The 25,301-nt window shown below is 39.8% G+C and overlaps 3 protein-coding genes and 1 long non-coding RNA gene across 7 annotated transcripts; 2 read left to right on the top strand and 2 right to left on the bottom strand.

Moving 5' to 3' along the window:
* Window positions 1-16: 16 nt before the first annotated feature.
* Window positions 17-6,178, top strand: mettl17 (methyltransferase like 17). The gene is made up of 14 exons (XM_026150036.2): window positions 17-209; window positions 1,094-1,235; window positions 1,334-1,483; window positions 1,585-1,672; window positions 1,979-2,060; window positions 2,201-2,274; window positions 2,357-2,451; window positions 2,577-2,647; window positions 2,921-3,028; window positions 3,133-3,201; window positions 3,282-3,332; window positions 3,434-3,526; window positions 4,588-4,784; window positions 5,922-6,178. Exons 1-14 carry the CDS (start codon window positions 141-143, stop codon window positions 6,013-6,015), a joined length of 1,383 nt encoding a protein of 460 aa, XP_026005821.2. The 5' UTR covers window positions 17-140; the 3' UTR covers window positions 6,016-6,178.
* Window positions 6,179-6,791: 613 nt separating this feature from the next.
* On the bottom strand, window positions 6,792-11,146 carry sdr39u1 (short chain dehydrogenase/reductase family 39U, member 1). 2 transcript variants are annotated; one of them, XM_026150038.2, is made up of 6 exons: window positions 11,008-11,146; window positions 10,181-10,287; window positions 9,801-9,883; window positions 9,579-9,700; window positions 9,310-9,462; window positions 6,792-7,580 (listed from the first exon to the last, which is right to left on the bottom strand). In XM_026150038.2, exons 1-6 carry the CDS (start codon window positions 11,021-11,023, stop codon window positions 7,153-7,155), a joined length of 909 nt encoding a protein of 302 aa, XP_026005823.2. In that variant the 5' UTR covers window positions 11,024-11,146; the 3' UTR covers window positions 6,792-7,152. The 2 variants fall into 2 exon arrangements, with proteins under 2 accessions (XP_026005823.2, XP_026005822.2); XM_026150037.2 differs by lacking the exon at window positions 11,008-11,146 and adding an exon at window positions 10,877-10,987.
* A 2,694-nt stretch (window positions 11,147-13,840) lies between these two features.
* Window positions 13,841-16,135, top strand: LOC113010676 (uncharacterized). Its single transcript, XR_003270376.2, has 3 exons — window positions 13,841-13,973; window positions 15,057-15,082; window positions 15,942-16,135. It is a non-coding gene; the product is annotated as an uncharacterized LOC113010676 (long non-coding RNA).
* A 1,038-nt stretch (window positions 16,136-17,173) lies between these two features.
* On the bottom strand, window positions 17,174-24,227 carry LOC113011377 (leukotriene B4 receptor 1-like). Of its 3 annotated transcripts, XM_080293170.1 has the most exons (6): window positions 22,171-23,002; window positions 21,198-21,865; window positions 20,199-20,796; window positions 18,855-19,055; window positions 18,700-18,743; window positions 17,174-17,763 (listed from the first exon to the last, which is right to left on the bottom strand). In XM_080293170.1, the coding sequence occupies exons 3-6, from the start codon at window positions 20,775-20,777 to the stop codon at window positions 17,490-17,492; spliced, it is 1,098 nt and encodes a 365-aa protein (XP_080149296.1). In that variant the 5' UTR covers window positions 20,778-20,796; window positions 21,198-21,865; window positions 22,171-23,002; the 3' UTR covers window positions 17,174-17,489. The 3 variants fall into 3 exon arrangements, with proteins under 3 accessions (XP_080149296.1, XP_080149297.1, XP_026006690.1); XM_080293171.1 differs by lacking the exon at window positions 21,198-21,865 and having other exon boundaries at window positions 18,861-19,055; window positions 22,171-24,227; XM_026150905.2 differs by lacking the exon at window positions 21,198-21,865 and having other exon boundaries at window positions 22,171-22,932.
* Between the last annotated feature and the right edge of the window lie 1,074 nt (window positions 24,228-25,301).

The raw sequence follows: 25,301 nt of genomic DNA, 5'->3' as shown, positions 1-25,301 counted from the left end.
GGGGCGAAAGTGTTCCGCCTTAGGTAGTGGTCGGAATTATTTTGTTGAAGGATTAGTGGGATTCTAACGTGACACTTTAGGAAGGCTGGATGAAAGTTGAATTTTAAGCCATTTAAACGTAACGGTTAGAAGCAGATGTTATGGTACCGCGTAGATTTAGCGCCTGTGTTCTCTGTCAGAGAAAACCTTTGGCGATGCTGGTGTGCCGGGTGAGTACGGATTGATATTACCACTGAATGCAGCTTTTTAATCGCAGAGGTCAGACACATAAGCTATAGAGAACAAAATAGTTTCAGTCTGTACATTTACATTTTATTTTTTATTTTTGGCATAATATACACCATTTAGTCGTGAATCTACTCTACCTGTCCCCCAGATGTCAGGGCTGCCAACTCTCACTGGTGTAAAACATGATTTCTACGTTCATTCAAACACTGCCCAAACACATCTCTGAATACTACACTGAGGGGATTTTCTGGGGTTATTATCAGCTCAGCATAAAAAATCTCTTGGCTATGTCTTTCTGACATTATAACTGGAGCCAGTAAGGCTGCTGTCTGGTTCCCAGTTACCTTGGACTCAAACATTTCATTAAATAAACTAAAACTGCACTTACTGGCCACTTCATTATTTACACCTTGCTAGCACTGGATAGGCCCTCCTTTTGCCTTCAGAATACTGTGATCATAAGTAGGTGGACATGGTCAGCAACAATACTCGAGTATATTGTTACACAAACAACCACGTCACGTAACACAAATTACTTTTCATCCAAATTTTGATGCTTGGTTTGAATTTCCATAGGTCTTCTTGTCCATGTTTGCATGCCTAAATGCGTTAAGTCGCTGCTATGTGATTAGCTGATGAAATACCTACGTTAACAAGCACTCAAACAGTACATGTGCCTAATGTAGTGGCCACTGGATCTTTTGAAAAAAATGAAACACAGATTTTGTTTGGTTTCTTTGTTTGTTTGTTTTTTTCTAAAATCTGGCTGTAATTGGATTTCCTGTTTTTTATTTTCCTCATATAATCATATTTTAGTTTAATTCAAAGGTCAGTAAAACAGCATCATTTAAACCTGTTATTTCAGGCAATAAGTGCAGCTACACACCCACAGCCACAGGTAGATTTCCTAAAGGGTGAACCACACAGAAAACACCCAGGTGTGACCAACTTGAAAACTCTACGGCTACCTGAGGAACTCCACGTGGCTGCACAGTCGATTATTCACAGTAAGCTTAGTGTTGGTAAATCAGTTAATATAACAGATCTTTCTGACCAGCTTCATTGGTTGAAACCCTTTGCCTCTCATCCATCTCTGCATCTGTAGGAGCTCAGGTGAATCAGCTTCCTGAGCGCATTCACAAGCTCACGAACTTCCTGTGGAGCAGGAAACGAGCGGTCGAGGATTTAACTCTGAGGCAGAAAGCTGTGAGCCTGGAGAAAGAATTGTGGGAGAAAGCCATGCAAAAGGAAGGAGGTGGGTGACATATGTATAATTTTTTTAAAAGTAATAATACACATGCAACAAGATCATATCATGCAGCAGCTAGAAAAAATAAATATACATTCATTCTGCAGATATAGACGAGCAAGCAATGGAAGACCGCATTAGGAGGAAAGTTCTCTCAGAGCTCCGAAGAACGACATATCACTGGGCACCCACAAAGTAACATGTCATTTAACTACAGTGTTATCCATTATCAGTTTTTCACGTTTCAGTCTGTTCTGAATGCCTCTTTGTTATATTTACTGATTCCTAAAGGAGAAAAAGCCTCTTTTACCCATAATAGGAGAAGCTAAAACTGCGATTTATGACAAATGCTGAACATTTTATACCTTTAACAGACTTAAGATGCTTTCTTTAGATAAACCCAGCGAATGGTTGCGCTCCACCATGATCCATCCTGAAGTTGTAGTTTTGGTCCTTAAATTTGACGTGCAGTAGATTTACAAGCATCTCACTGTGTTTCAGGTACGATGAAGAGCTCGGCGTGGTCTACATGGCAGCTCGACTTGCTGGCGGTTACGCTGCAGTGAGGAGAGCTCTGAATGAGGTAGCAAAGTGCTGTGGAGGCAATCGGCTTACGTGGTGATACAGGGAGCTTCCTTTTTAAGAATCGCTTGAATCCAAGCACAAGTTGTTTTTTGTGGTTAAACTCAGTTATACCTGCAGTTTTTTCCCCTCATCATTTAGATAAAGAAGAGGGATCCCTCCTTTGCTCCTCACACTCTCCTGGATTTTGGTTCTGGGTTAGGAACCGTTGTCTGGTTAGTGTGTAACACTAGTAAAACATGTAAATGCTTTAGTCTGAATAGCTAAACTAAGTTTATAATCTGGCCGTTTCCTCAGGGCATCTCACGCATGCTGGGGTGACTCTTTGAAGGAGATGGTGTGTGTGGACAGCTCAGGGCCAATGAACATTTTGGCAGAACAACTTCTGAAAGGTAGACACACATGTAGACAATTTATTTTTGTTTCTTTATGTGAAATACAGATGTTAATAAGAACTGACTGGATTGTATTATTATTATTATTATTATTTTTTTTTTTTTTTTTTTGAATTGAGCAGGTGATGACGAAAGAGCTGAACCCTGCATCAAACAAGTGTATTTCAGGCAGTTTCTCCCTGTCTCTCCTAAGGTAAAACTCCCTCAGCTTTTATTTAAGTCACAATGTGTTCACTGTCAAGAATTTTAAAAAATCAGTGTGTTATTAAAAATGTATATGCAATATTCTAGACTTCAATTCTGGGTTATACATGGATTTTTAAAATATTTTTAGTTGTTCTAGAAAAGAACACAAACAGACAAAATCAAAAAATAAAGAAAATCCCAATATTTTTGATTTGCTGTCATTAATGTTCCAGATAATCTCAACAACTGGAAATCCTGACCATCCTTTTTCTCCTTTCAGGTGCAGTTTGATTTAGTCACTGCAGCTTTTACCCTCTCAGAGCTGCCAAATGTGAAAGACCGAGAGGAGGCAGCATTCACTCTTTGGAGAAAGACAAGCTCATATCTGGTGAGATCAAAGAAAGATACAACTTAAGAAAATGATTGGTGAGCCTCTGGTGTTTAAAAGGAAACAGAAAAAAAAACTATTAATCGTTGCATTTTATGTTCTAGGTGCTGGTGGAAAATGGGACCAAAGAGGGCCATCAGATACTCATGGAAGCCAGAGATACTTTATTGAAGGTATTTAAACACACTGGATAAGACAGCAGTTCACAATAGTTGTTATTGATCAAACTAAATTGTTGGTTTTCTGACTCCAGAAACAAGAGAAGACCGTTTATGACTCCAGGCCAGCATCAGTGTTTGCTCCAGTAAGTTTAACACCCAGTAGATTTAATTAAAGTCATACTTAGAGCCATTAGTGTCTCAGTCTTATTGCGCGTCTATTCATTCATTTATTTATTTATTTTAGTGTTCACATGAACTGGTGTGTCCCAAACTGGCCCATGAGCCCGTCACACCCTGCAACTTCCAGCAGCATTACCAACCTCTGTCTCTACCCAGGGTAAGACTCAACTGTCTATGTCTGTTTACAGCTTTTCACTTTAAATGGGATCTAATCTGTTAATTACCAGGTCTCTTTCTTTTTATTCTTGGACTCCACCGGAGCAGCATTGCATGAATTTTAAATTATCCTTATTGTCCTAAGACAACACTGGTGAATTAGTGCTTGAGTAGTACCAGCTAATATAGTCAGGCTCACCTCAACGCACAGCTGGTGCTCTGCAACAGGTCTCCTGGAGAGGGGCTGGACTCTCAGTCTAGAGTTGCCCTCAGAGAAAGATGGCAAGCAGTGGTGGGTATACAGTTATGGTCACAAGCTCTAAGTAGTGACAAAAAGATCACAGATAGAAGCAGTAGAAATCAACTACCTCCGCAGGGTGGCTCACTGTTGTCATTTGGGAGTCCTTTCTGAGGGCTTCAGAGTACATCCGCAACTCGAAAGGAGCCAGCTGAGGGTTTTTGAGGATCTGACTAGGATATGACCTGGACATCTCCTTGGTGAGGCATTTTGAGCATATTCTACTTAGAGAATCTCTGGGACAGACCCACGAGATTATGCCTCAGCTGCTTTGGGAACACCTCGGATGAGCTGGAAGGGTGACGGGAGGAGAGGAAGTTCTGAGGCTTTTCTTCTTAGAATGCTGGTCCTGCAAACCAAGCAACAGACCAAATAAGACTAAAACATTTTAGTGTAATCTGCAAAAACAACATATAGTCTTCTGTACCAGGCTCTGCTATTAAAATCAGCTGCACTTCATTCCCTTCTGTGAACGCAGCTGAAGTTTCGTATTATTGTATATTATCAGGAAACTCATATTTATTTAATAGCATGTAAAACATAAAAGACACAAAGTCTTGCGCCAAGATTTTATCTTGGATTGAATTCGTTATTTTTAACTTCATAACTTTTTATTCTTGTTGCCTTTTAAGTATTATTAATTTACACTTGTCTTATATTTGTTGCTGACAGAAGGTGCTATATATGCAAACATGTTTTGTTTTGTGTTTTTTCAGATAAATGCTGAATGAATTCCATATCAACCCTTTTTTTTTCTTTTCCAGCACAATGACCGTCAGATCGAGAAGTTCAGCTACCTAATTTTGAGGCGGACAGAAGCAGTGGAGGAAGGCACAAAGGGTGTGGAGTGGGCCAGGCTGATTGCACCAGTGCTGCGCAGAACGAGGCATGTCCACTGTCGCATGTGTTGCCCGGACGGACAGCTACAGCACATGGTGGTGACAGCCCGTAAACACAGCAGGTAAAAAGAAAAATCAGTGTCACACAAATTCATCAGCTGCAGAATAGGTTTAGTCCTTTTCCTTAAATGCTAGCATAGAGCAGGGGTGGGCAACTCCAGGCCTCAAGGGCTGGTGTCCTGCAGGTTTTAGATATCACCCTGGGTCAACACACCTGAACCAAATGATTAGTTCATTACCAGCCCTCTGGAGAACTTCAAGACATGTTGACCCATTTAGCCATTTAAATCAGCTGTGTGGGCTCAAGGATACATCTAAAACCTGCAGCACATTGGCCCTTGAGGCCTGGAGTTGCCCATCTCTGGCATAGAGAGATGAAGACAAAATGCACTCTGTGGGAGAGAGAAGACAAAAGGTACTGACATTCAGTAGTGACAGGTGAGTGCATTGGGAGGGAAAAGAAGAGAGTGAAGAAGAACTGCTCAGTGCATCATGGGAAGTCCCCCAGCAGTCTGACAAAAGGATTCTTCAGGGTCATCAAATTCTGCTCAGGTTTCATCAAAAAGAAACGTTTGAAGTCTAATTTTATAATCGAGAGGATATCAGTCCTGAATCCAGAGATATTAAGACTCTAGGTCAGATCGGATACCATAGGGTTTTTAGGATATGATGTTAGGGACCAGGTGCATTAAAATAAACTAAGAAGAAATATGTCATTAAAATGCTCATTAGGGCTGCGTACTGTTTGAATTTGATTCAGTGTGGGGCCACGCAGTTCATCAACAACGTTTTCTAAAATTAACAAAACTCCTCGGGTGTTTAAAGATTTCCTAGACACAGGTAGGCACGCAGGAAAGATGCGGGAAATACAGAAAGAGAGAATGAGGGAAGGAAATGCAGCAAAAGATCTGGCTTGCCTGGACTTCAAACTGGGGAATTGCTGATCAAATTTGGCTATAATTTTGAATTATGTGATACGAAAATGTGTCAGAACTAGACCAAATGGAGCAGAAATTCATTGTAAACCTTCTGTATGTCATAATAATCGATACTCTGTGCTACAGGCAGCCTTTGGTTGCTGGATATTCTTATTGCTTTTTGTTGTTTGTTTTATTGTCACTGATGGACTTATTTGACTGTTTTGTTTTGTATTGGATTTTTTCTGTTTAATTGTTCTATTTCAATGTCATTTTAATCAGAGATATGTACCGCTGCGCTCGGAGCAGTGACTGGGGAGATCAAATGCCGATCATTCGGGGTGTAGAGGAAGACGTCAACAGTGATTCAGAGTGACGATTCAGCCGTAAAGACAGACTGTGGAAACATACGATACATCGTGAAACTGATAATACTTTGATTTATAGACAAAGGAGCTGCAAATTACATATACATTTCCTCTCTGCAGTTTTCTTTATTGTGTACCACCTCCAATAAACCATTATATTTTTAAGTGTGATGCTCTTTGGACTGAAATGTCTTTTAAAAAGTATTTTGAAATTGAATTTACCTTGAAGCATTTCATTTTCAATGCGGTCCAAACAAACCTTAAAGTTGTTTATTCAGCAGAACAATACATAACATGAGCTTTATGTTTTTTTTTTGGTAACATAACATTTCACAGCCTTAAAATAAAAAGGGTAAAATTTCTTTTTGCACGTTTCCGTGTTGCAGGTTAATTCAGTGACACTGTGAGACTGTGAGATTTCAGCAACATTTTTAATTTACTGCAGGCCACAAAAAAGATCCAGTAAACTTGATTAACCTAGACTTATGTAAACGACTATTTAAAAAAAAAAAAAAAAAAAGACTCCAGGCTATGACCTGTAGCTCCAATAATTGTTTCGGTGCTTCACCATCTGTAATGTGGTCATGTGGTTATTTATATTACTAACCACTGTGTCACTGACAATTTTTTTTTGCATTAATTAGGAGTTAACAATAAACACGGTCACTAGTTGCAGCATTAATGGCTAGATGTACAACCATCCAAGATTATCTTCTGTAGCTCTGTTCATGAGTTTGAACGAAAGGAGCAAAAGCTGCTAAAGGAGAAAGTTTAGACACATCTGTTATCAAGACTCAACTCTGTCAGATTTATTTTACAGAAACACTTCAGTATCAACAATCATGTCCCAGTGCTTTCTAAATGTAAGCAAAGGCTTAAAGCCGCTTGTTATTGTCCCGAATGCGGAGAAACACTTTAAAGCAAAGCATGACATTTTATTTAAAACAGTTTTTCAAACATGATCCCATAACTGCTCTTTAGCAATATGAGAAACAACAGTTCATCAGTACACAGATCTGATGAATAAGTAATTTACAACAGTCTTTTACTGAGTCATGATCCTGGGATTCATTTTCAATGACTCGTTTAGGCTCATATTTGTTTATTCTTGTAATACAGTAAAAATGAACCGCCGTACTCTCTTGTTAATTAACAATCTCCTTCAAAGCGGAGGTCAAGTCAGGGTAGTTGTACTGAAATCCAGACTCCAAAGTCCTCTTAGGTATGACTTTCTGGCCTTGAGTAAGGATCACGGCCCTCTCCGAACCCAGCAGGGCGTTCATGACAAAGCCAGGTACAGGAAGGATGGTGGGCCGCCTCAAGACCCGACCCAGTTCTTTAGTGAATTCATAGTTTGTGTTGAGAGCCGGCGCGACTCCGTTGAACACTTGTGGTGATGAGGAGGGTGGAGTGTCAGCAGGGGGCTCCAGTGCGCGGACAATGATTCCTGCCAGGTCTGAAACGTGGATCCAGGGAAATGGTTGTCTTCCAGATCCCAGGGTACCCCCGAGGCCGAGCCAGAACGGCAGCAGCATCTGCTTCATGGCCCCACCATCACGACCCAGCACTGCCCCTGGGGAATGCATGGAAAATAAGAAAGCACATGTTTTTCACTGCAGCCATTTTAACTTGTTTAATGATGATTTACTGGGACACTCTTTATAACTGAAAAACCATTAGTTCAAGCTTATGCTGTCCATTCAGTCAATCTAGTCAGATTATCTGCCGTGAAATGGCCCACGAGATAAAATTTTAATTCATGCTATAAAAACTGAAAAAGATAAAAAGTAATACAGAGATAAGATACTTTAAATCTTCACATGTTGTGTATGCATGTACAAAATGCAAAAGTTTAACAGACTGATGGTCTTTTAAAGTTTTTCTTTGGATGGTGGTAGCCTTTTCATTCTTTTTATTCTAGTTCTTGTACCCGATCGTCTTCAAAGGAAAGGTTTTTGCCCCAATTACTTTCTTTAGTTTGTTAAACCAGTTAACACTGACCTGTGAATCATTCAAGCATGAAAAAGGCACCCAATTCAAGAAATGAACCACTGTTTTTAAAAATGTATCCTTAGGCACTTTGTTATTAGAAGCCAGTCATAAAAACAAATTTTTTTCCACATTTCTTTAAGTCGATTTAGTCAATCTCTGAAAAATGCCAAGGATAACATATTTTGACAGGCATAAAAATTATATTTTTGGTGATTCCAAAATAACTATGAGCAGAACACTTAGGCTATGTTCACACTGCAGGCGAACGCGCATCAAATCCGACTTTTTTTGATCCTATCCGATCATGGTATGACAGCTTGAACGGCACAAACCCAATATTTTCAAATCCGACCTAGGTCACTTTCGTATGTGGTACTGAATCCATTACGTATCTGATGTTTTAGAAAGCGACTGCTGTTTGAATGGTCATTTTGCATTTAATCTGTCTTTTACATCACTGACACAAGACGGACGCCAATTATCAGCGCTAGAGAAGACAAACGAGAAAGCATGGCGGCCGTTGTTAAAGCACGGGCTCTCTTTTTTCTCTGTTTCCTTCTTTCTCTATTTAATTTGTCAAAATTCTGTCGGTTACGACTGTGCAGAAATTGATAGACTGCTGCAACAACACCTACTAGCTCTGTAGCCGCCATTTTTACTTCCGCAAACAGAGCGCGTTGTGTGTGACATCTTCTTTTGTGCATGTGGACCACTTTGAGGGCCATGAACCGTTCACACTAGAGCGCATTTGCTGTCACATTTTATTTGTAGTGTGAACAACCAGAAAAGGAAAAAAAAAAAATCGGATTTGATCAAAAAATTGCAATTGAGCATTAACACCTGCAGTGTGAACTACAGGTTACACTTACAAATTATGAAGAAACTAGACGTGAGGACAAAAGAAGTGGCAGGACTAAAGAAACCATCTACAGCAGACGAACAGGATCTGAAAGCCATGTTCTTAAGAAATAGGAAAAAAAATCCAGCAAAGACCTTACATAGGACCAGAAAGATGCATGTGGCCCTTCATCTGATCCATTTAGACCACGGGTAGGCAATTCCAGGCCAGGTTTTAGATCTTACCTTGGGTAACACAACACACCTGAATCACATGATTAGTTTGTTACCAGGCCTCTGGAGAACTTCAGGACATGTTGAGGAGCTAATTTAGCCATTTAAATCAGCTGTGTTGGTTCCAGGACACATCTAAAACCTGCAGGGACACCGGCCCTCGAGGCCTGGAGTTGCCCACCCCTGATTTAGACAGATTCAGAATGGACAATAAACATAAGCATGTGCCGTATACAAACCAGGCCGGATGATGACTTGTTTGGTGGTTTTTGCCACATTTTCAGGAAGTAGTGCTGCTGCTTCCCACTCTTTGACAAGTCTTGAGAGAAGGTCAAACGGAGTCCATTCACTGTCTTCTGTGTATTGAGCTGTTAGACTGGGTTTATAGCAAGCTGTGTCATGAAAACAAACAAACGAACAATAAGCAATAATAGAATTACTATCTATATTATCAATGAGTTCATCTGATCTGCTGTGCTGAGTAGAATCTCACTTATTAAATGCTTACCTACACCTGACACCAGCACCCAAGAGTGAGGAGGACTGGAGGAAGCAGCAATGGCTTGAGAAAGAGCTTTAGTTGTGTCAACGCGACTGGAGAACAAGTCTTTTTTGTAGCTTTCATTCCACCTTCAAAACAGAACCCAAGGGAAGAAACAGTGACAATCCCTGTAAATGCATTGAAATGCTGCAGATATTAGGATGGACTCTTTGATTATTTATTTCTCACCATCGCAGTGGGTTTATGAGATTCTCTCCAGCCAAGTTGACGGCACCCTCACACGGTGGGAGACCCTGAGACTCCAGCTCACCCTGCAGGAGCAGAGAGGAAGAAACATAAAGATGTTTAGAAATGTCACTGGATCTGTAAACTATCCCCCTTCCACATTTATCAGTTTGTACGTCTCTGTCTGTACAGTTTGTACATACTGAATTTCCCGGAGGAACCAACACGAGGGATTAATAAATTTCTTCTCCCTCTCTAATTTCAGTCCTTCAAACCATCAGGCATCAGCTCCAGTATGATGTTTCGTTAACAGTGATGAATCAACAGGTCCTAAAATGAGCTTTAGGTTTGCCCTTTTACTTTGTATTAACTTTAGGTCATACCCATGTTATCTTCCCTGGACCAGGCTGGCGGGATATCAGTGTCACCTCATGACCTTTGTCCCTAAGTAGGCGGGTAAGCTCACGGCCAACGAAGCCAGATCCCCCTCCTACAAGAAACACAACAGACAGAGAAATCATCAAAAGGAACAAACTGAAAAACAAAAGCCGCACACTTCCTTCAACTTAGAAACTGTGATTCGTACAAGTGTGTAAAGAAAGTACTGTATAAAGATTTAAAATCGGATTTATTTTATCATATCGTGCTTTAATTTTTTTTAACGTTTTACGTTAAATTTAAAATTACACTCAGTTTTAACTGCTGTAACAAAGGAAAGTCGCAACTTTCAAAAAACCCTTTTTGCTCATGACGTTAAGGTGGCTTTGGGTCAACTTTATTCTCGTTTTTGCAGTTTAACTTGAAGAGAAATATTTCTATTATTTAACCAAACAACTAAATAAATACATAGAAACGCTTCAAAATTATTAAAAAAAACCCCCTCAAAATTAGGTGAGTCAGGCATGCGTGGTGCGCATGCGTATTGTACATGCTTACAAAACATTGCTTTGTGCATTACCTGAGCAAACTCAACTATGAAACACACCATAAGCACACAGTTTTAGCACGCTTTCTCAAAGCTCCCAGGCTCTGTTCACAATAGTGCTACAGCCCAACATAATGCACAAGTACAAACTCACTAATGGATATAAGGCACTTCATTATTGGCCGCAACGTAAACATTAGCTGTAAGCTATCTGAAAGCGTAATGTCACTCTGACCTTTCCGAGCAACTTTAAAAAACGTGTAACTTTTTAAAAATTGTACATACCTATTAAAATTCTCATGGCCAGAAGCTTGCCCTTTAACCTTGAGTTAAATCTCAAAACGCCACCGTACACGAGTCCCGCCTCTCCTTCTTCTTCCTCTTCTTAAATGTTATTGGCGGTTGGCAAACAACTGATTGGTGCATTACCGCCACCACTAGTATGGAGTGTGAACTGGAATGACCCCCCCCCCCCCCCCCCCCCAAAGAAAAAAACACCTCAAAGCCTTTCAAACACTCTTCCCGCTTTAAAAAACTGAAATAAAGCCTGGTAACTCTTACTTCCAGAATCCTTTTGCAATAGGTCAACCAGATCCAATTTCATTTTCATATTAATAAGGTTTTGGGATAATTGTCTCCTCTCCACCTGATATTTCGGACAGTGCAATATCACAAACTCTATAGTTTCTGTGTCTCCACAGAAGGCACATTTCCCTAATTTCCTTCGGGATTAATAAAGTATTCTGATTCTGATTCTGATTATGTTTCCCAATCAAGAATAATGTAGCATTTAACCCAGTATGTCCAAATCTCAATCTCGATATGACCATCTCCTCTCTCCTGCTCCTTCCAGTGGTCCTCATTTCTCCTACCCCCCTTTGTATTGTACACAACCACCATCCTCTCCTTTCCTCCTCCCACTGCTTTTGCCATCTACCCCTCATTTCTTGCCGTATGATACTCTTCACTTCAGCTTGACCAAAACTAACAGCCAGGTCAACTGTCCCATGTTTTGTGGCTTGCTTCGCCGCTCTGTCTGCCATTTCATTCCCCATTATTCCATAATGGGCTGGAATCCAAAGAAATACAACTGTAAGACCCATCATGTTTATCCTGAACAGTGTTTGCTGAATTTCTGCTAGAATATCTGCTCTCACATCTGAGTGACTACCTTGTAAACTAAGCAATGATGCTCTTGATTCTGAACAAACAATAGCTTTTAATGGCCTCATATCTTCCACCCACTGAACCGCCAACAGAATTGCAAGCAGTTCTATCAGTGATCCTTTTTTCTATTTTAACCATGAACTCTGGGACCACAACTGCTACACCAATTTGACTGGCTGAATCCTTAGATGCATCCGTATATAATTGAACACAACCATAAAACTGGTCAATGTAAGCCTGCACAGTATAGGAGTTTAAAATAAATGCCCCATCCTTAGTCTTCTTATCCAGTAGAGTGAAATCAACTATGGCTTCAGGAAGTATCCAGGGAGATATTGCTGGTAACGAAACTTGTCCAACTGATCCAGTTTAAATTCACTTGCTCTTCCACCCACAATCCACCCAAAGCTCTTTGATTTCCACCTTCCTTTCTCCCAGCAAGGGTTAAGAACTGCTTGTGGTGGGTGATCCTGTCCATGGCCTTGAAGATTTGCCCAATAATTAAGTACAAGTTGTGTTCTTCTCAGTCCTAGAGGCATCTCCCCCATCCCCACCTCCCTCCTCTCCTTCTCCAGCTGCTCTGTTATCAAACTGTAATTTCAGCGAGTTTGGTCCAATCGGCGTTCCGTACTTTAGCCACGCAAACACGTCATTTTGTAGTTCACAGTTGGCTTGACCGAAGTCGGAATTCTTTAGTAACAGCTGACACCTGCTGGTTTTAGTGATGTGATGTCGTTCCTTTTCAAATTTAAAGGAATAATATGAGATATAACCCCAAACTTTTTTAGCTTTAAGTACTAAAAGTTTAACTCACACCGCCTCTGACGTAACTACAGCATCCGAATGAGAAATGTTTACCCTTGATTAGGTAAGAAATTAGGTAATATTAGGCAATAAATTATTAATGTAGAAGATCATAGTTAAAACAAACAAAAGTTGTTTGTTTTTTTTAAGTTTAAAGCGAATATCTTGTAACAGACATTTATCATTGCAGGATTAGCACAGATGCACAGGAATACGAGTGAAATAAAAATGCCATTTATGGTATCATTTTCTGCTAATTAAAGGGTAATACAAAACGTAAATATTACAATAGCGCCATGGGCCACAGTCCAACATCAACAAAAGCTAAACAAAAATCTTAACAACAGTAACAACAATAATAATTTAATTTAATGTTGTTATTTATGTTAGCCACACACACACACACACACACACACACACACACACACACACACACACACACACACACACACACATATATGTGTGTGTAACAATGTGCTGCTTTGGAAAGATGAAACCAAAGTTGAGATGGTTGGTCATAATGCACACCGCCATGTTTGCCAAAAAACCAAACACAGCATATCAACACAAACATCTCATACCAGCTGTTGGTGGTAGAGGGGGGTAACAATTTGAGGACTGTTTTGCGGCCACAGGACATGTGCACCTTGCATTCACTGTGCTAATCAAAAGTATTTTAGGGTCAAATAAGAAGTAATCGGTCCCATAGCTACAGCTTGGCAGCAAATCTGCAACAGAATGGCTAAAAAAAGATGTTGCATTGGCTCAGTCAAAGTCCAGGCTGCAACCTTATTAAAATATTGTAGCAGGACCTTCAGAGAGCTGTGCATAAAAGTTTGCCTGCTAACGTCAATTAGCTGAAGCAACACCGTAAGGACGTGTGGGCCTAAATTCCTCCAAAATGACGTTAGAGATTGATAAAGTCATGTGGAAAATGTACTGTATGCCACTGTATGTATTTTCCTTACTTGTATATTCAGGCTGTGCCTCTATGCTGCTACTTTATGTCATTATGTTTACATTTCGGTAGTAATGTGTTTCAGTAATAAAATGCAGGATGCGTATTAAAGAGAAGATGTCTTGAAAGTATACTGTTAAACGATGTTTTTATTTTTATGCGGCACAGGCAAACCCGGAAGCTGCTTGCTTGACGGCAGAGAGCAGGAGACACGTGGTTTGATAAAGAGATAAATTGCGGCTCGGGCTCATTAACGACCTCTCTTCCTTGTTGCGGTGATGCAGGTCGGACATGAGGTGCTGGAGAGACGAGAACTGACGAGGTGACACCTTGTTTTACTCTAAATGTTCACCTTTAGTGATGATTCTCTTCGTTATTGTCGCAGGTGTCGTGTTTATATTTATGCGTTTGCGCGTTTCTTGACGTTATTTCCGCACATTGTTAGCTCGCAGCTTCAGTAGCGCCAAATGCACCTCGTGGTTTCCGCTGATGAGGAAAATGCAGCTGAATATTAAACGATGCGTACGAGGGACTGATGCAATTTAGGCTTTGATTGGGAGCTCAGTGAACTATAAGGTGCTGGGGCTGTGTTCTGTAATGTTATAACAGTTTAGGTTGATGTGTTTGAGGTTAATGACTCCCATAGGAGGAAGACCTGTGGGTCAGGGTTGGTGTGTACTTCAAACATCACATACAAAACGATCTAAATGAAGCTGGCTTGCTTCACCGAGAACTGAACGAAACTGATTAAAATTGGAAGTTAATTTTAGTTGCGTCAAACGAGACAATACCCGTGCATAAGACCTCCATGCTACTATGTTGGGTCAACTAACGTCCACTATGAACTTCATAAGTAACAAAGTTAAAACTAATATAAAGGTCAAGCACTAAGGCCTTGTTTACAAAGGGTATAATCCGTTTTATTAAGAACTTGAGGAGTCAGCGTGTTCCCTTTGTTTATGCTTGTAAAACAAAGGGTTTCCTGTCTTGTCCTATCTGAGAGTGTAAATTCCTAAATGAGCTAAATAGGTTCTGTAAGTTCTAAACATTGCTGTAATATTTACCAAAATCACAAGCTGAATGTTCAGTTCACACATTTTAAAATGCATCAACTAAACTGTGCATTATATAAAAAATAAGAAATTATTTCTTTACTCTTAGCTTTATCACACTAGGCCCATTAATTGAGTTGTGCCATTTCAGTTCTCATCCTATACCTGCTGCAGATGCAGACTTGCCAGCTTTTAGTCAAACCTTGATGATGAGTTGCATGTGAGTCCGTGTTTCACCTGAAACCTCATGATTATCTTTCACTGCACTGATGGGTTTGACAGTAAGGGCGCAGGTCAGGCACTCTGGTGTGTAAGTGCACAGTTAAGCTAATCTTATGTTCCTTTTCTTTCAGGATTTCAGAACCTGGGTGTGTCCAAGGTAAGGTTTCTTCAGTTTTGTTCGCTGAAATTGCATCACAATATCTGTTGGTTTAAAAGTGTGGAAATTCCAAGCTTTAGATTCAAGGTGTTTAATGTCATGTGTCCAAAGAAAGGCATTTCTCTGTGCAAATGAAATTGTTTCTTTGCTGTCCACCCTCAGATGCTGGTTAAGATATACAATAGAAATAGAGCAGATAAAATACAAATGGTATAAATAAATGAAGACAGAAAAGGAGATAAAATTAAGAAATTTAAGATGCTGAAGTCAGGTGGTCTATAGTCAAAATTTAACTAGGGTCAAATTCTGCTAGGTAATTTCTTTTTTTGACTTTTTGAAATTAAATGGTTAATGCAATCCACTCTGGATATCAAAATCCAGCCCATAATCTGATATTGAATGGCCAATAAGCTTGCATCACAAAGGAACCGTATTATCTAATAGCCAGTTTTCATTAGTCCCTATTCGGGTCAGGACACTTTTTAGGGTTTTCCATTAGGTGATAGTACCTGGTACTTTTTAGTACCAACTCAACCGGGGTACCAAGCAATCGAGGCAGAAATATGAAAATGTGTCGGTAGATGTGGTCACTGATTGGCTAGTCAGTGATGCATGAAGTCAGCAAAGCCATTAAGTTGATGACTTTAAATTAACTTAGGTTAACATTAAAGTGTTACTTAGTCTGTGCAGTATGTTTTTATATTGTGGTGTACTAAAAATGTGTAACCAGAGTTTAGTACAACATAGTTCAACAGCACCCCCACTTTTTTTTTTTTTAAAATTTATTTTAAACTCTAAAGTGATTGTAATGCTGAATTAATGCCTTTGAGGCTCTATTAATATTTTCTTTGTTTGACAGGTGATGGATCCTTCATGAGCTCTGGCTGCTGGGTTTCCTCAGGTGGAAATGTTGTGATTTTAAAGTATTAAATGTAATTTATTTTAATTAAATCTTTGTTTACTGACAAATACAACTCGATCTATATTTCAGTGATAACAATTTGTAGTAGGTACATTTGTGTGTTCAATAAAGCATCTTTTTTGTAAATCAAACTTTTGCAGGTTTTTATTTCAAATGTGTAATTTGAATTGTTTTTGCAGGATGTGTTGGGCTTGGACTGTGCAAAGGACTTCTTTTTAATTATGGTTAATGTGCCGTACATTTGAAGTTGGGGCAAAATGGGTAAATGAATATTAAAATTAGACTAGGAGCATGTCTAAATGGACCAGTCAAAACATGTTTAAAGTGTAGTGGGGAAAATGACTAAATTAAAATTCCTGTTGCCTAATCTGCGAAAAGGCGTTACTGAAAGGTATGAAAAGCATCAGTAAAACTGAGGTCTTGACCTCAGTATACACTCACTGGGCTCTGTCATTGGCTACAGCCTGCTACTATAGCAGATATTTGACAAGATGCTGAAAAGACTACTCAGATTTTGGTCTATTTGGATGTGATGGAATCAGTTGCTTTGGGTTTGGCATCTGATACAACCTTCATTCCACAAACCAAAGGTGCTGTATTTGACTGGAGGCTATTTGAGCAGTGAGCTCGTTTTCAAGTTGAGGAAACCAGTTTGAGATGACCTGAGCCTTGTGCCTTGGCAGCAACAATGGTATGCAAGTGTACTTGTGTTTAACAACGCTCAAACATTGATCACCAGCATCGATGCAAGCCTGGAGAATCCACTGTTGCACAAAACTCTGACTTTGACCATTTTTGGTGAGGAAATTGTAGCATTGGGAATGGCACATTTTCTGCAGCTGTAGCCAATTTTCTTTAATTTAGAGATGCTCTTCTACATTTGTAACAATTAGTTTAAGTTGGTGGTGCCTTTTCTTGGCTCAAAGTCATTCTGGCTTTAACGATGACAAAATAAAAACAGATTATGTAGAAATGTTGGACAAAGAGCAGGTTAAACACGAGTCCTTTGACTTGAGCTTCTATGTAACAAATCTGACAGAAGCTCATGACACTGTCAATTGCAGAAGATTTTAAATGTTTTGTTTTTTTTTCATTGAAAGTAAACTGCATTAAAAATTTGATATTGAATATGCAGTTTTCTTAAAGTGTACTTTAGTAGCAAGCATCAGTTTTCATTCACACCATTTTTATTTTACAAAATCAGTCTTTACATTAAGGAATAAAAACTGTAAATACGTTAAAACTGTAGTTTTAATGTATTTACAGACCTGAGACTTTACAGATATTCAGATGCACGTAGACAAAGGTAAACTGCTTGTGCTTACACTCCTGACTTCCACTTTAATTGTGTTATCACATTTTAAATAAAAAAAAAATGCTGTGCTAATGCTTGTTGTGTGTCGCCTAAAATCTATAAGTCCACATAAAGCTTTACACAATTTTAAGTGCTTTCATTTATATATACAGTCTGTTAGTGTATGAAGTTCATTCAACATTCCTGTTCTCTGGAGTAGAAGCCACTGTACGATTTTGACAATCAACATTACTCTCTCCGACATTGTCATAAGTTGTGAGTCGGGTGCTTTTGGTTCCTGTTTGATCTGATAATGTTCCCTCAAATAGCTTAGCCATGAAGGCAAAACCATTTTTCTTGATGTAGGATTTCCCTGCAAAGGTGTAGAGGACTGGGTTAGCACAACTGCTGATGAAGGCCAAAGCTGAGGTCACTGCACGGCTGGACTGAGAGATGGTATCTAATCTGCAGGGGAAAAGTTTGAAAAGTCATATATATATATATATATTTTTTCCAGCTGTGTTCATTGCACATAGATTTCTCCACATTCTGAATAATTTCATAATATTATGTACTTGAGATGGTAGGATGGTCAATGTCTTAACAACTTCACATTGAGGAACATTACTCTGAAATTGCTGCACATATTTTAGATGTAGTTTTTGCAGATTGGTGACCCTTTACCCATCTTTACTTGTGAAAAACTATACCTCTCTAAGATGCTCTTACTGACCTGTTCCTCTAGCACTTCCACTGCACTTTTTGCATTTAAACATTCAAAGTTTGTACTTGCTCTTGTAAGAATGCCCCCCCACACACACCCACACCCAAAAAAGCTTTTTTTTTTTTTTGGTTTCAGCAGAGTGGATCCCGCCCGAGGGCCCAGACACTTCCACCTTCCTCGCCTGCTCAGGTGTGGTGGGAAGTCGGGGGCCGAGCTGGGGACGTGACCCAAGGATCCACAGAGCTGTAGGTGCCCCAAGTTATTCTCAGGCAGGGGAGGGGGTGGTGGCCTAGCCCGCTGTAGTCTGATCCCAAAGCTGATGAGGGAGTGGATCCCGCCCAAGGGCCTGGACACTCTGCCATTGCCTGTGAGATGTCCACTTTCCTCATCAGTCCTGAGCTAGGGATGTGACCCGAGGGTCTCACTCACTGGCTAACACATTAGCCACAGCTAGCCGCTAGAGACACAGCAGCTACAACTTTGTTGTGGGGATCCGGGCAACAGAATCCTGGGAAGCTACCGAGACAGGCTTCCCACCATAAAGGTAAACGGACACACACTGTCACCACACACTAACCATATATTGATGCCACACAAAAGCACACACATGTACAACCAAGTAAAGAATATGTAACAGAGTGGAGAAAGAGCCTCTACAGAAAACTTAAGTTACTCACCTTTCTCTTATGGGTGAGTTCTTTGGGTACCAAGCAGCTGCCACCTTTGGTAGAAAACAAAACACACTCAGTATTCACTCAAAAGCACAGCTCTCTTAACAGAAATTTTGAGCAGATTTGATGCGAATATTTGTCAAGAACACGCCCTCGCACACCTGTACCATGTTGATGACGTGGTACGGCAGCCAGAACAGACCAAATGTGATGACAATAGCCAGGATGAGTTTCTCGCTGCGGGCATTTCGTTGGAACTTGGTCTCCCTCAAGCGTTTCAGGATGACAACATAGCAGGTTATAATGATTGCATAAGGAATAATGAATCCTGCCACTGTCTCAAATGCGTACTGAAACCTCACCTGAAAACAAGAGCATATAAAGAAAGGCACTTTTCTTCAGACATGAACTGATTTCTCCAAATATGGAAAACAAATAAAGAAGTAAAAGCTAAAATTGTAAAACTGTTTAAGTTGAATTAACTTATTTGCTTTGTTTTTGTCAAATTAGAGGACAAAATCAAACATCTGATGACTTTAAGCCACGTCATGATGTCTTTTGTGTGAAAAAGCACCTTCTGCATAATAAGTATTTTTACTATATACATTCTGAAGGGAATTTGGATGCTACTAGTTTTGAAGCCTTAATTAACAACAACTTTTATTGTTGCCACTTTAGCTTAGTGGGTGAACAAGTGAGCACCTGCCACATGGCTGGAGAGCTATGACCTAGGTTTGAATCTGACCTACAGCACTTTGCTGCATGTCTTCCCTCTCTCCTCCTCTTCAAGTATCATCTTAACTGCTTTGCTATCCAATAAAGGGAAAAATGCCAACAAAACTAGTATTTTAAAAAGAGGACTTTTACCTGTAAAAACAATGTTTTGCATTGATCCTTTATGAAGGATCAACACAAAAGCTTGAAACACATGGAGTCTAGTGTATAAAGAATCTTTTAGTAAAAGTAATCTGCTCAAAGCACTATGGATACTAGTTAAGCTGCAGCTATAAAAGGCCTTAAACACAGTAAAAAAACACATCTGCAACCTCCTGCTAAAATAGACTGTCTACTTGTTCATGAAGTTGTATCTAATAAAAAAATTTTTTATGTAAGTATTACCATTATTTCTTTTATTATTATTTTTTAAGTCAGTGGTTTGTGACATTGAAACAGAATTCATTTTTAAAGAAAAGACTGTTCTCAGTTTTTTTTCTCTTCAGCACCCTATTATAAACTGATGTGAATTAAGAAGGCTGATATCATCCAATGAAGATTTTCAAGTTGTTGATGCATCTTTATTAAAAAACAAAAAACAAAACAAACCTAATTTCAGATAGGTGTGCTGGACCTTTTGCTCAAAGCATGTGATCATGTTCAATACCTCACTCACTATTTTACGGGCTCTCACATGCAGAAGGTTTTTTGAAGGCATTTTATGGATGGAAATATGATTATGAAACTAATCAGATCAGTGGCAGACAAATAACCAACACAAGTGTACTTACATGTCTACGCAGTGTGTGATTGGATGCACACACATATGTTGTTTGATTCATATCATCAGTTTCTTTTTTCACATCTCGAAACACCAATGAGGGGATAGACATGACCATCACTAGCACCCATGTGCCTAGGATCACCCTCCTCACAACCTTCCTGGTGATCAGGCGATACAGTGTGTGTGGAAAGACTATGGCCAACAGCCTGTGCACGCTCATCAGGGTTATCAGAAAGATTGACGCATACATGTTGGAGTTGCACAGGTAGAACAGGATTTTGCACATGGCGTTTCCAAAGACCCACGTCTGCATGACCAGGTAGATGATGAAAAAGATGGTGAGAGCCATGAGGAACCCATCAGCACATGCCAAGTTAAGGATGAGGAGAGTGGTGACTGAGCGTTGTTGGCAGCGGGCCAGGATGCTCCAGACAATGAAGAGATTTCCAGGGACGCCCAGGAGGAAGACCAAGCTGAGGATGAGGGCACCAATGGCTGCGGAATAGTCATTTTTCACAGCATTTTCATCATCAGGGTCAGGGGTGGGGTTTGGTCCAGTCAGAGGTGAGAGACTTGAGTAGCTCATGGCAGAAGAATTTTTGATCCTTTAGATGGGAAAAAACATTAGAACACCAAAAGGAAATTATGTAGCTTACAGCTGCTCCAAGACAATGACAGTAACAGACTAAACTAATTTAATATGACAATGTATTAAAAAGTCTACAAAACATCAGCAATAGCTCTAAAATATATATAACTATAGATCAATTTAAATATCAAGAATATTACAGAGGTGAAATAAATGAGATTGACATTTAACTCTATAAATCAATAAATAAACAAAACTAATGAGGTCCAAAATACTAGAGTAGCCCTTGATAAATGCTAACTTCATGGAAACTGTTTACAGTGGTTATAATTCAGCATGACTGTCAGGTTAGCAGATTGCCCCTTCAGTATTATTTATTATCATTCATTCATTCATTTATCTTTTTAAGATAAGCACCTTTGAACTGCATTTTCGGACTCTCCACGTTGAACAGATGTTTCTTATCAAGAAAGAGCTTCAATACCTTAATCCAGAAATCATGGGAGACCACCCAAAACACGTTTAACCTGCACTGCCAAAGCCTAAATCCTATTTTACTTAATAGATCTAAAAAACTTCTACAAATATGAAAACCAAAATGTTTGACTTTGGTAGTGTTTATTTTTCGACATTTAACCATCAGCTCTGTACAGATAGATTTTAGACACTTCCTAAAACCACAACCTATTTTTTCTCTGTGTTAAGCAAATTAGATATAGTTTTTTACTAGTTTATTTTTTTTTAAAAGAGACAGAAATTACTGAACACAGAGTTTTTGGACGATTTGATTCTTTCAACAAACAACATTCAAACAAACCATAATATTAAGAAGACAGTCATACACAATAACTGAGGACATGTGCTACCCTGACACAGCGTTTAAATATTTGCAACCAAGCCAACGATTCAGCCCAAACTTGTCGAACATTAGCTGCACTGCGTCAAAGAAAAGTATACAGTCTTTGTTTCAAGTTGATTTTTTTTCTCCTTTGTCTCATGTCGAAAACTGATATGCCGAAGTCACAGACAGTCATCCTCTGCGTCAGTTTTGCACCTTGTGGTAAAAAGTATGACGCATCTGTGCACTGATCGCAAAGACAAAATAAATATAAGTGATAGTGACAGAAGTCTAAAGGTTCACAAACTGGTCAACATACGATGATATGATGAGAACAAGACATCAAGTCTTAATTTCTTTTCTCTGGTACCACTAAAACACACTGTTTATTTTCCCCTGTTGGAGTTTTGCAAGTAATTAAAAAAATGAATTACTGCCAGGCTTACATCACCAGTAAGTATTGCAACAAAAATAAGATGCTGTTTGTTATCAAAAAGAGGTCCAAAAGAAAATATGCTAAAATGGCTATTTAGTATATATTATATTGCTCACCTTTTGACGGTTTGTTATTTCTCCGTGATGTGTATGAGCTTAGGATGTCCGCTGTTCCCAAAATTTGATGGTGTTCCTGTGAGCTGAATAAAAACTGAATCCTTTCCTGCCTCGCAGGCTGTAACATGCTGTCGGTGAGGGGATGTCCTTCCTTAAAAGTCATGCTATTTCTTTTTCTGTCTTGCACAACTTTCCTATGTCATGTTTGCTGGGCACACAGGCACAAACATGTATTTAGAGATTACACACACACACATCAGCAAAATGTAATTGTTCACATAAGTCTCTGTCACTGACAGAAATGCTAATTTTCAAAATATAAAACAAAACCAAACAAAAAACCCAAACAGAACAAAAAGAAAAAAAATATTTAAACAGCCTTAAAAATACAGAACAATTGAGAACAACAACCAATTCTAAACTGGGAGCGAAATGAAGTCAGATCTGTTATTCACTGTAATCTCTTCCTGTCTGTCAGATCCAGAAGCCAGTAGCTAAACACATTTTGAATTATTTTTACCAATGGAAATCAGGAAGAAAAAAGATTCAGAAAGAGAAGTACTGATAGATGAATTCATGAATTAAAAAGGCATGCAGAATTCCTGACAATATATCAGTGTTTAAGGCAGAGATGTCAGGTTTATGTTATTGTTTGGCTGCCATGCACTGCATGTGGGTGTCCAGGGCAGTGCGGATGAAGATCAGTTCGCAAAAAGAGTCACTCTTGAGGAAAGAACCGAATGTACATATGTCATAACCATTGAGGAAATGTGTGAAAACAAGGAAAACAGAAAATCTTTCATTCATGAAAGCCATGACAAATACACTTTCCCTCCACAATTAAAAGATATTTTATTGTAACCAGGTTGAAACTTTGTGGTTGTGAGTTAATGATTGAGGTGACTGATTAATAAAGATCCCGATGGAAAGTTTTCAGAATCAGTAGAAGCAGTTTTCAATCTTCACACCATTTAATAGCATGCAGGGATTACATGGGTATCTTATTTTTAGACTGTTGAATACAATACACAGTCCAGCAGAGGGCAGCAACACTTCAGCACTCTGTCTACCTAACATTAGCAGAGATCCCTGAAAAACAGCTGCTCCTAATACATCCAAGTTCTCTGTTTTAATTACATAACCCAGCAATCAGTGACCTTCAGGGAACCATGAAGGAACATTCTTTCTAAGTTCCCTGAAGGTTGTGAGGGCCAAAATGAGGCTATGTGAGACAGTGAAACATTTGAAGCATTTGTGCTGGAATTGCATCGAGGTTTTGGTGCGAGATCGACAGACGGATTGGTGCCGTGTCTGCAGCGATGTACTGTACTGGTTCGTCGTGGTGACGATAGAGCTGAGTATAAAAGCAAAGCTCTCAATTTACCATTTGGTCTATGTCCCTACCTTCACCTACAGTTACGAGCTATGGGTAGTGACCAAAAGAAATAAGTGGAAATAAGCTTCCTCCAAAGACTGGAATCTGCTGCCACATCAAAAGGAGCCAGTTGGTTTGAGCATCTTACTAGGATTTCTCTTGGGCGCCTGCGAGATGTCATTTTTAATATTTGCTGTCTTTGTCATATCATCAGCAGTCTACTGTTTACTATCATAGCCAAGTGGCTAACAAAGGTAAACAGAAGTTTTCCCAATTCCTACTAATGAATGTTATCTTGTTTCAAGATACATAATACCTGCCATTATCCAAAGTCACATCTGCTTTCCTGTATCTTTTGCTTGTTATCGTTTTCTCTTTTTTTTTTTTTTAAGCCTGGTGGCTTTGACCTTTTTTTGTCCATCTTCCATCAGTAATTTTGCTCTCCAGTATCAACACCCAACCCAACAACATAAACTAATAGACTACTAGATCTACACCTTGTTGTGATTTCACACAACCCAGGAAAAATAATTACTACATAATGGGCTTGAATTGACAATATTATGAAAGAAATGTGCACTATTTGGAAGCAGCCCGCCCCCTCCCCTTTCAACAGGTTGTGTGTGAGACTTCAGCACAGCAGCAGCAGCAAGCAGGCGCACCGAGGGCCCTGGCGCACACCTTTCGCTCACTCATGTGTATGATAGAATTTAGAAAACACATCGGTGAAAATTATAAGTCTATATAATAATGTCTTCAGCTTTTGTGTTTCTTGTCTTGTAGAACATGTGCAGGATTAAGTCTATCATCAGAGTAGATCTCCTGCTGACCTCCAAAATCCAAAAGGAAATGTTTTTGGCCCGGTTTAATAACCCTGTACAGCCTGTCATACAGTGGATGCAATGGGTGCCTATGGGCAACAAACAAAATGTCCAGTGTCCTTGGAACAAACATGTACCGGGTCAAAAACACGATGATGCCATGAAAGGGGAACTACCGGGCCTGGGCGGCCAGTGACAACATTACGAAGCAGGCGCGGACAACCGTCCCACACAGCACAAGGCCTGTTTTCATTGACTGAAGGGCAAGGACGTCCGGGTTCTGATCATTGCTGAGTGGCCATGGCAGTGTAGTCTACGCCAATATACACGGGAGAAACCAACACGTAGGAGAGACAGTCAGGGATGTGATTGGACTTTTACCAGCCACATGCTGAATGTCTATCGTAAACTCCGAAATGGACGCCAACTGGCGCTGCTGGCATGCGCTCCATGGGTCAGAGACCTTGGATATTGCAAGGGATCAACATATGTGGTAAAGTTGCAACCCTCGATTAAAATGCATGCACTTCGTGTCATGAGGTGCAGGGCCAGCTACTCCCTGACGAAAACAACACGTTCGGCATCCAGTGTATGACTGAAAAAGGCGAGTGGCTGCCAGACACCGGAAACCCGCTGTTCCAACATGGCACCCTCTGCTACGTCCAATGCGTCAGTGGTTAATGCGATCTCTGCTGAAGGAAACGGGTGGGCCAGCAGGGTGGCATTAGCTAGCGCAGACTTGGCCGTGGATTATTCCTGGATGCATTCTGGGAGCCAGTCAACAAGATCTTTGGCTGTTTTACCTTTCAAGGCAGCGTAGAGCGGCTGTAGCAGGTGGGAAGCTCTGGGGAGAAAGTGGTTGTAAAAATTGATCATCCCCAAGAACTCCTGCAACACTTTAACCGACGTGGGATGCAGAAAAGCCGAAACGGCCT

Source organism: Astatotilapia calliptera, chromosome 18 (genome assembly GCF_964374335.1).
Source record: "Astatotilapia calliptera chromosome 18, fAstCal68.1, whole genome shotgun sequence".
NCBI classification, from domain to species: domain Eukaryota; kingdom Metazoa; phylum Chordata; class Actinopteri; order Cichliformes; family Cichlidae; genus Astatotilapia; species Astatotilapia calliptera.
This window is presented reverse-complemented; position numbering and strand designations above follow the sequence as displayed.